At 28.0% G+C, this 10,138-nt stretch overlaps 3 protein-coding genes across 5 annotated transcripts; 1 reads left to right on the forward strand and 2 right to left on the reverse strand.

Moving 5' to 3' along the window:
* Positions 1-80: 80 nt before the first annotated feature.
* On the reverse strand, positions 81-2,872 carry LOC128885925 (aurora kinase C-like). 2 transcript variants are annotated; one of them, XM_054140315.1, is made up of 5 exons: positions 2,715-2,872; positions 2,547-2,635; positions 1,690-2,256; positions 1,101-1,626; positions 81-968 (listed from the first exon to the last, which is right to left on the reverse strand). In XM_054140315.1, the coding sequence occupies exons 3-5, from the start codon at positions 2,232-2,234 to the stop codon at positions 870-872; spliced, it is 1,170 nt and encodes a 389-aa protein (XP_053996290.1). In that variant the 5' UTR covers positions 2,235-2,256; positions 2,547-2,635; positions 2,715-2,872; the 3' UTR covers positions 81-869. The 2 variants fall into 2 exon arrangements, with proteins under 2 accessions (XP_053996290.1, XP_053996291.1); XM_054140316.1 differs by having other exon boundaries at positions 2,547-2,590; positions 2,715-2,812.
* A 1,287-nt stretch (positions 2,873-4,159) lies between these two features.
* LOC128885930 (ferritin subunit) lies at positions 4,160-7,751 on the reverse strand. The gene is made up of 5 exons (XM_054140322.1): positions 7,467-7,751; positions 5,113-5,231; positions 4,882-5,043; positions 4,658-4,798; positions 4,160-4,570 (listed from the first exon to the last, which is right to left on the reverse strand). Exons 1-5 carry the CDS (start codon positions 7,534-7,536, stop codon positions 4,415-4,417), a joined length of 648 nt encoding a protein of 215 aa, XP_053996297.1. The 5' UTR covers positions 7,537-7,751; the 3' UTR covers positions 4,160-4,414.
* Positions 7,752-7,833: 82 nt separating this feature from the next.
* Positions 7,834-9,727, forward strand: LOC128885929 (ferritin, lower subunit). Of its 2 annotated transcripts, none has more exons than XM_054140319.1 (4): positions 7,834-7,920; positions 8,743-8,850; positions 8,934-9,211; positions 9,310-9,727. In XM_054140319.1, exons 2-4 carry the CDS (start codon positions 8,748-8,750, stop codon positions 9,598-9,600), a joined length of 672 nt encoding a protein of 223 aa, XP_053996294.1. In that variant the 5' UTR covers positions 7,834-7,920; positions 8,743-8,747; the 3' UTR covers positions 9,601-9,727. The 2 variants fall into 2 exon arrangements, with proteins under 2 accessions (XP_053996294.1, XP_053996296.1); XM_054140321.1 differs by lacking the exon at positions 7,834-7,920 and adding an exon at positions 8,211-8,332.
* The last annotated feature ends 411 nt before the right edge of the window (positions 9,728-10,138 follow it).

Consider the following 10,138-nt stretch of genomic DNA (forward strand, 5'->3'; position numbering starts at 1 on the left):
CTTACGAGTATCAATTGGATATGAAAAAAGGATTACTCTTATTGATTTAATTATAGCATTAATATGCAATTGCAACGTGATATTATTCTAATTTTGCGCGACTCTCGGTTGAAAAAAGTATCCAAATTACTTTACGCCAATGAGTTCAAATTCAAATCTGTTATAAGTTTGGCGTTTGTCTGTAATCTAGGTTATGAATAATAAATAAAGAATAAAAGATACAGCCCCGTTGATCCAATATATCTTCGATAAAAGTAAAAATCCGAATTGTACATCAAAATAAATTTCATATTGAATGAATGACAATTTACCTAAATAACTTTTTAATTAAATAAACGTTGCGAATAAATCTTTATATAAAGTTTCTATTCATCATCATCAAATAAACTTCTGTCCATTTCTACCTATAAAACTATAAGTTCCAGTAAAATCCTTCACAATAAATCATTTGCTATTGTGTTCATAAATAGTTCTTTCTTTTTATTAAACAAATTTTATTGATATTAAAAAAGTTTAATATTTCACAATTTTGTCATGTATCACATCTTTTTCATTCCAAACAGTTACTTACATTTCAGTTTGGTACAAATAAATGGTCCAAGTTGAATTCTGTATTAAATTTCATTAAATTTAAGAAACTAATAAGTCGTAAATGCTAATTTTATATTAAGTTTATACTTTTAAAAATAACAGTTCCGTTAAATAAAAATAGAATAATTAGTTAAATGTACACCCTAAAGAATATATATATATACCCATCTCATATTATAATAGTATAACATATTCCATAAGGTATGAATACAGTTCGTTGTAATAAAAGTAATTCTAGTGATTTCTAATAAAAAATCACATTAAAATTTACTACTTTATCACTGAACATGTGGTTCTGTAGTTCGATTTTGTATAATCCATGGATGTTTTAATACATCCTCTAGCGGCAACCTTCGATCTGGATGAACAACTAATAACTGGAAAAGAAAGAACATTAAAAATAAATAATTATTACAAGATTCTTATTTAATAAATAATAATTTATATTTAACTTATTCATTTTTAGTGAAGATATTTTAAACTTTTGAAGACAAAGAAAAATAGCTCACCTTAGATATTAAATCTCTAGCACCTTCGCTAACATAGTCTGGAAATTTATATTGGGCTTTCTTGATTTTTACATAGGTTTCATCATAGGTTTGAGCTAAGAACGGTGGAGTACCAACTAAACATTCATAACAAAGAACTCCAAGTCCCCATAAATCCACAGTGTGATCATGTGTTTTTCCAACAACCATTTCAGGTGGCAAATAATCTAAAGTGCCACATAGAGTGTTTCTCCTGGAAGAAGGTGCATGAACAGACCATCCAAAATCTGCCATTTTTAATTCACCTTTTATTCCAAGCAATAAATTTTCAGGTTTAATATCACGATGTATGACTTTTTTACTGTGACAATACTTTAATGCATCTGCTAACTGAGATATGTAAGTTGCTGTTCTAACTTCATCAAAACGTTTCTCTGGTTGGGCATTTAACTCTTTAAATAATTCTCCATTTGGAGCATATTCTAAAATTAAGTACACCCTCTTGTCATCATGGAAATACCCATACATTTTTAAAATATTTGGATGCCTGTATTTAAAAGATAAGTAACTATTAATATTCCTTGTATATTATAAATAATCAGAATATTACCTCAAGTGTGTCTGAATTTCTATTTCTCTTCTAACTTGGTGTTCTACATCAGCCTTCTGTATCTGAGCTTTAAATAACACTTTCATAGCAATAATAAATTTTGACTTCTTTTCTCTTGCCAGGTAAACATTTCCAAACTTTCCTTTTCCTAATGGACGGCCAATATCAAAATCTGATAATACCCATTTCTTTTCATTTTGATATTTATGGTTCCCATTGTTCTGTTCTTTGTTTTTCTCAGCATCTATGTTCTTGTTATTTTTATTTTCCTTATCATTTCCATCATCAATCTTATTTGATATATGTGCTACTGTTTTAGAATATAAAGGTAATTTAGGTGGTGGCATCAATTCTGTGGACTTTTTTGCGTTGTCTTCAACTTCTTTATTCTTTGTTAAATAAGCACTATCTAATTTTTCAGTATTATTTGATATATTTTCACTTAATACTGATGGCACTTTAGATATCTGTAGTTGTTTAAAATTGTTACACACTTCTGGAATTATTCGTTGTGGTTGAGAATTTGTATTTCTGTTTTTTAGCATCGCTGAAGCTGCCAAGTACTACCTGCAATTAGAAATAATGTGAATATCATGGAAAAATGTATTTACAAAACATTATATAATTAAAAATCTAGAAAATTCAATATTTAATTACAGGTCGCTGCAAAAATGATTTTTAATTATATTTATGAGAACAGGGGATGTACAAATGAATTTTTATTTCTAAAAATATAAATCGTATGAATTTAATTTTTTTATTTTAGTCGAAAAGCATTTTAACTTATAAAAAAATTTTTATTACATTTTAAAGTCGTTTTTGTAACATGAAAATGTTAAATAAATGACCTCTGTTACCTGTAATGCTGAATACCGCAGACTTCGACACACAAATGGTCAATCTGTCGAGAAAATGGTTCAGGAACTTTGTATACGACTAAATATTTCTAAAAGTAATTATGTACATTCATTATATTCTAATTATTTACACCATGTAAATTTGACAATACTAAATTAAATACTTACAACAAAAACAGAAATTACAATTCTTATAACAAATGTCGTGTACCTCTTCCCGTCTTCTGTTTTAAAATAACGAATTTGGTTGCTTTCTTATGATTGGTTGAACCAGATTGAATGCATGCATGGTTACTGGTGGTTACTGGCAGTTACTGAATTGACTACTTGACTGTCATGGAATCATTAAGGAGTATACACAAAGAGATGGGTAAAGATTACAATATGCACAAAGTTGTAAAAACTGTATTGTAAACTCTATGGGAAATTGAGATACGAAATGATAGTTATCGTCGTTATTTATTATGAGGTACAAGCAAGTACAAAGCCATTATCCTAGGGTGGTTCATACTAAAGATCCTAGTATAGAAAGTGAACTATTGAAAACGCACATATACATTCAGAAAGAGAGACATAAAGTAAACACTGTTGCGTTCTCTCTCGCACTATGCGCATAGCTCTATCATTGTTGCACATTAGTGTGTTCTCTCTCGCATGAACGCTTTCGAAAAATGTTTATAATTATTTAATTTTAATCGAAATCGTAACAACAATGGTCTTTGAATGTTGCTATTGATTCAGACTTTATACCGGGAGTGCCAAAATGTATAAATTATTTGTAGAAAGTTAACAAACAATCGAATAAACAAATATTGTCAATATCGCAACGTCAAAATGGTAATACTTATTAATTATTTAAGAGTAATCAAGATAGTATGGAAAATGATCCTTAAACGAGACATATGAAGATAAAAGATAAAATTCTTTCCTTTCTTAATTGTAGCCAGGTTTACCCTTTAGTAAATTGTTTATTTGTATATCACAGATTACAGCTATGATTGGTACAAAGTTCCTAAAAACTATAATGTAGGTTGATGTACATAGGTTATTAAAACTAACAAAAACTTTACCGAAGTGATTACGCGACCTCAATAAATATTGCTAGTTAATATGAAATCGCTTTTAATATCTGGAATATCCCACCGAAAATAAGAATTAAATCAATAAGAGTAATATTATGGAACAAATAAAATTCTTTACACTTAAATATTTCTTACAAAAGATTACTGAAACATTTAATTTTCGGAACCCTTGTTTTCATAATTCATATTTACTGAATATATCAGTATGTGTTTTGCATTAAATTATGCACATACTTGTATGAATGTGATATACCATGTCATATTCCACTCAGAGAAAGTGTATAATGGTAAAGTAATAATGAACAAATTTGCAAGTGTATATTGTATTTTATATTTCATTGAGCAAAATTATTACTACATAGTCAAAAGTATGATATTTCTATAAATTAAAAATTATACTTTTCAACAATTTTGTTTTCAATTATAGAAACTGTAATGTAAAAATGCTTTATATTTATATGCAGTAATAGAATGTTATATACAAATATTTTATATGCATTCTAATGAATATAATAAACAATCCACTAAACATTTTTATATGAATCTTAAAATATTTATTTCATTTATGAGTAATATATTTATTACAGATTAACAAACATTTGTAAATAGGGTTTTTTGTTTATCTATATTACAGACCATATTTAGAAAAATATTCTATATGGAATAAAATTTATATTTCTTGTATCAAGGTATAATTAAACTAAACAAAGTTATATGCTTTATTCTAAATATGGCCATAATTTCATACACATTTATTGAAAAAAGATTTTGTTGATCGAATACAGATTAAATTTCATCATTCAAAAGTTTCTTATCAAAAAGGAATTCTCCTAACGGTCCATGAGTTGTCATCATTTTACCTAATGTTGAGATTTTTCCAGCTAGGTCACGTTGTCCCTTGTATTGCTCATCTAAGAAATCTCCAGTGAGGTAGTCTACCAGCTAAAATTAAACGATTTATTAAATACAATTCAATAAGTTTGAAACATCAATTTCTATGTACACGAGTATACAAGTAACTTGACTTACATGGTAATCATTGAAGGAGACAGATTTTGGATTTTCGCACGTTATAATAATGTCGCGAATATTACGCGTAACTTTAGTTTCCAAATTAAGAGCATCTGTAAGAGCTTCAAGACCGCTCTTCCATTCTTCACGCTTTGTGCTCTAGAAGTGGTAGTTACATATTTTTAATTTATTGAATTGCAATTATATGGCTTACAATTTGAAAAATAATATTAGATATATACCAAGGGGAATTTCAAAAGTTTGCTCGGATCATTTGTTAGCTGGCCACGCATTAATAGGTAGTCAATGACTTTTATTGCATGTTCTCTTTCTTCATTAGCAGCATTGAAAAAGAACTTACTAAATCCAGGACGATTAATCGTGTCACGGGCAAAATGAGCACCCTGTAACAAGATGAAACATGTATAAATTTTCAAAAAGTACTATGAAAAAGTAAAAACTAATGTAATTACCATTGCAAGATAAGTTACAGCAGCTTCAACTTCTACTTTGACCTGGGCTTCTAAAATTTTTGAACATGGTTCAACCATGTCCAACCATAACTTCGGTATATCAGCAGGTTTAAGTGTACCTACAAATACAAATACGTAACATTATTGGATAAAATATAGTTTATTATAAGAAATTACATTGTGATTATGTAAGTTATTATTGAAGAAATTATTGAAGAAATTAGTATAGCTTCAAAATGTAATCTATTGAGATGATCATCAGTTATAATGACAATTTTTGTTGTAGATAAGATTACATTCATTTATCTTTGATAATTACAAAGGCGTGTATGACTAGATTACTTCTTTATCATTATTTTTTTAGCACTTCATTTCCTTTATTATCTCTAGTGTCTGTACAATACAGTCATGTACAAAATCAAGTTCATTAATTTAAATTAATGTATACCATAATTAATTAAATTTTAATTTCTTAAAATATTGATTAGTACATTATATAAAAACTTTAGTATAAGTACTAATTAATGGCATAGTAGTTATTTCAATAAATAAATATAAAATTATTTTTAATATAATTAATATCAAAGTAAAAGAAATAATAATGTTAATCATTATTTAAATTCAAACAAAACTTCATAGTGAAATAATGTGAAAGGAAGTCCATGATACACAGTAGTTTCAATTGAGTTATCTGACTTCCCAGAACAGCATACAACACACATACAAATTCAATGTGGACTTTAGAACATGCAGTAATCAAAACGTTCACATTGTCACGTAAAACTTATCAAATGTTATCACCCTGAAAACAAGATTGTCAATAATAACCAATAATTAACACATTCTGGAGTCTCACTTCATGTAGAATGACTTTTAGTGCATCCTTTGGCGTACAAATTTGCCACCAAATCATTTTTATAAAAAACTATTCATGGATAATAAAAATATGTATCATAACTGTACAATGTCTAATCTAGTTTATTTTCTCTAAAACAATTACTAAGTTTAAGTAAATGTAAATGTTGAACAAATATAATTAGATAAATTTTAGGAAATAAAAATTAGTTTTATATTTCAAGTCTTTACTAAAATATTATTTACAACGTAAAATAAAAAAAATTGTATATGATAATTTTATTCTAAATTTATATTTATTGGTAGCTTTAATAATATTTCTTCATTAATGATGACCTATTGAAAATTATCTTCCACATGTACTTTATGAAATCATAATTTTCAATTAGGTCAAAAGATTAATAAAAATATTGATGGTGCCATGTGATATATGAAACTTTTATAAACACCAAGGTTAATAAAGTATTTGGAATAAATAGTACAAAAAATTGTCTCAATCTTCCTAGAATGTAGCAGTTGTAGAGTTAACTATGTAAAAATGCCCAGAAAGATAAGCAACTGAATAAAATGAAATAGACAATGGAATTCAATAATGACATCATTGCATGAATTGCATCATATGTTCACTCATTTGCACAATATGTAGAGTAACAAACATCCGATAACATCTATAGATGTGAATAACACAAGGGAAAAACCATGAAATCATACAATGACTAATAAGTATAAAGTCTGTAACAAAGGATATATCACTACTGATAAGTTATACAAATAACAATGAGTACTTAAAAACATAAAAGAATAATATATTCATCTTTCACAGAAATCAATGAAAGTAAAGTTAGGAGAGTTTGGAAATATATTTTTACAGAACTTTATATGAAGCATCATAGTTTCAAAATAAGTTGAAGTTATGTACAATTAGAAGAAGATATACATAATGAAATTAGTGTGTGATTTACAATATGCAAAAGTAATATTAGTAACTAATCTAGAAAATACTTCAATGGTGAAATCTGATTTTAGGATAATACATCAGTTTTTCTTTCTACCAAAAGAAGGTTAAAGAAACAATTTTTTTTATAATTTATTGTGAGCCAAGTACTAATTTCACTATTTACATTACTTTCTTTATATTATTGAAAATATTTTTAAATACTGCTTCTAAGAACACCTGTGTTTTCTTTAATATTGACAAGCACAAATATTACTGCTCTGACAATTTAATTGGCATGTCATTTCGCGAGCTATGTTAGATTCTAATTTAAATCGTTTAATATTAATAAATGCTTCGTACCTGCATATTTGGCATGTATTTAAGAAACGCAAAATGGGTTTATTCAAGGACAACAACATCGATCACAGAAATGGAATGGATACAGGACAATGGGATCTATTAAGGAATTACAACGGTAACCTTAATTAGTATTTGCGGCTGAATATATCAGTCAGAAAAAGTAAGTTTACAGGTAAAAAAAAAAAATAAATAATAGACTTACATGTAAGTCCATCTCCTAGTGATCCACTGATGCAAAGAAAAGCGGTGAAAAGGAAGTACAGCAACTTCATCGTAGATTGCTTTTGGAGGTTATAATTGAAAAATACGCAAGAGTACTTGTTATTGCGTGTTTCGGGAGCAACCTTTATACGCACTGGTATAGAAGGCTGCCTTTACTGAAGCTAGATAAGTGAACGTACGTGAACTAAACACGATGTACGGCCATCGATCATTTAATAATTGGCCAACAAATGCGTACCATTCGTACTGTAATCGACGGGGAGTAACTGGAAACTTCTATTCCCTTTCTACCGCGCATGCGCTCTTCATATCAGCTGACTATGACTGTGTGAAAACTACCAACGAAGGGTGTTATTCAGTGTTCATTGTTGGAAGAACGTCGAAGCGAGAGTATTCACGTTGCTTCCTTTTAAACGAGCACATCGTTTGAACAGGTATGTAATATGAAGAATTTAACTTTACTGTTCATTGCAATAGAGTTATACAAATTTTATGTATAAATAGAAGACGAAAGAAACAATCTGTTTTCGGCGCATGTAATTCTGCTTCTATTTTTTTTCCTTTACACTCTATGCATAAAAGTACTGCGCATTTCAATATAACAATAACGGTTCCACTGTGCAATGTCTGATATCTACAGCGTCACAATTTCTTTTTTAGTAATAAACTGACGTCTGTAGATTGTAGCCGAATCAGCGATATATGTTGGACCTTAGGTTATACTCTATTAGCTTTAATTTACATCAGTAATTAGGCTATCGCGTGTTATTCTCTGTTATCAATTTTTCTGCTTATCTTGAACGTAACGGCTAGTGCATTTCGTAAATTAATTGAATTCAACCGAAGGTAATAATAGTCTAAGTATAAGTAGCTTTATTTAATTTTTACTTTGCAGCCGAACAGACCTCGAATAAACATTTATTTATCTATTTAAATTTTTATATTATGTTCGATTGTTAAGTAAATTTTATTTCGAATAACCAATAGAATTCGTAAATTTATTCATAAAAGCAGAAACGAATAAATCATTCAGCTACTGTTTTTTTGATTTTATTTTTATTTCTGAATTTATTTGTTTCTGCTCTTATGAATAAATCTAGAATTTCTATTCATAATTTGAAATAAAATTTATTTAACTTTGAATCTAAAAGTAGATGTTACATATAAATAGTTACTTCTTTTTATATATTGTCTTAATAATTTATCCATAAAAGAGTCACTTATGTTTTGTCTCTTTTTTTTACTTAAAATTACAGAAAACATGTTGTTCTTTGGGATATTATCTATTGTTTTGGCAGTTGCCTCTGCTGAATTTTGTTATTCCGATGTGGAAGGAGCTTGTAGCAATAGACCCACTTCGAATGGTATAAAAATATTTAATACTTTGAAAAATAATGTATTAAATTCCATTTATATTTTATAAATTCATAAATACTTCTGCATTTAGATGGTGCATTGATTCCCAACTGTAATGCAAAATATGGAGCTATCGATTTGCTTCAAGCAGATCTTCAATCATATGCCAATGCTAATATAGAGTCCAGTTTTGAATATTTATTAATGTCAACTTATTTTGGCAATTATGTGGCTCAACGTGAAGGATTCAAAGACTTGTATCGTAAACTTTCTGATAAAACATGGGAGGATGCAATCGATTTAATTAAATATATTGCCAAACGTGGTGGTAGAATGAACTTCAATCAATTACCGCGCTTCAAGAAAACTGTAAGTAGATTTATATTTTTCATAATTACATCTTATAGTATAAAAATATAATATTAGCAGAAGAACTTTTTAATAATTTTATTATATTACTTTCTCAGCCAAAGGAAAGCAGAGTATTAGAATTGAACGAACTTAGCAGCTTAGCTAAGGCACTTGACACGCAAAAACAACTTGCTGAGGAAGCAATGCGTATTCACGGCACGGCACAGGCTCATAACAAGCATGATGCAGCTCTGGGTCATTATATGGAAGAACAGTTCTTTGAATCACATACTAAATCTGTACGAGACTTAGCAGGTTATACAAGTGATTTGAAGCAGCTATTAACTGAACGCGACCCATCTGTATCTGTATTCTTGTTTGATGAAATCCTGAAGAAAAGTTTGTAACTGTTTGCAACCAAAACAATATTATTATTAAAATTCTCAATATCAGTAACCTATGTTCAGAAAAGTATACTTATTTTTTAGTTATACAAAGATTTATATATGAAATTAATAAATATACTATATATTATTTTTTTGACATGCTTCATCCAATAACATGCATACATTTTTTTTTCTTGAAATTAAATTACTAAACAAATATTTTCCAAAAAATCAATTTCAAGCAAACTTTTATAACTTGAAAATTGATTTTCACATAAAGAACAAGGATAAACAACAATTGAAATAATTATAAGACTCCAATTTATTTAACATAGTTAAGCAAATATCAAAAATATTTTTTTGAAAATAGAATACCTACATATAGTTAAGGAAATAGCATATAAAATCTTGATTATTTGTAATAAATTAAATGTATAATAAAATATAAAGAAACATTGGCATACAATATTTTATTTTTATATACTGTTTGTGTGCATTACATTAAATCATTTGAGTACTAAGGTGCTTTTCGTTATTGCGCATTCCTTTCAGTTCATTA

This window comes from Hylaeus anthracinus, unplaced genomic scaffold (assembly GCF_026225885.1).
Source record: "Hylaeus anthracinus isolate JK02 unplaced genomic scaffold, UHH_iyHylAnth1.0_haploid 11982, whole genome shotgun sequence".
In the NCBI taxonomy this organism is placed as follows: domain Eukaryota; kingdom Metazoa; phylum Arthropoda; class Insecta; order Hymenoptera; family Colletidae; genus Hylaeus; species Hylaeus anthracinus.

Coding starts and splice junctions, on each gene's coding strand:
- LOC128885925 (XM_054140315.1), bottom strand. CDS start 2,234: ATGCTAAAAAACAGAAATACAAATTCTCAACCACAACGAATAATTCCA. Junction 1,627..1,689: donor GAAATTCAGACACACTTGAG/GTAATATTCTGA, acceptor TTTTAAATACAG/GCATCCAAATATTTTAAAAA. Junction 969..1,100: donor CTAGAGATTTAATATCTAAG/GTGAGCTATTTT, acceptor TTTCTTTTCCAG/TTATTAGTTGTTCATCCAGA.
- LOC128885929 (XM_054140319.1), top strand. CDS start 8,748: ATGTTGTTCTTTGGGATATTATCTATTGTTTTGGCAGTTGCCTCTGCT. Junction 8,851..8,933: donor CAATAGACCCACTTCGAATG/GTATAAAAATAT, acceptor TTCTGCATTTAG/ATGGTGCATTGATTCCCAAC. Junction 9,212..9,309: donor TACCGCGCTTCAAGAAAACT/GTAAGTAGATTT, acceptor TTACTTTCTCAG/CCAAAGGAAAGCAGAGTATT.
- LOC128885930 (XM_054140322.1), bottom strand. CDS start 7,536: ATGAAGTTGCTGTACTTCCTTTTCACCGCTTTTCTTTGCATCAGTGGA. Junction 5,044..5,112: donor CTGTAACTTATCTTGCAATG/GTAATTACATTA, acceptor ATCTTGTTACAG/GGTGCTCATTTTGCCCGTGA. Junction 4,799..4,881: donor AACTTTTGAAATTCCCCTTG/GTATATATCTAA, acceptor TACCACTTCTAG/AGCACAAAGCGTGAAGAATG.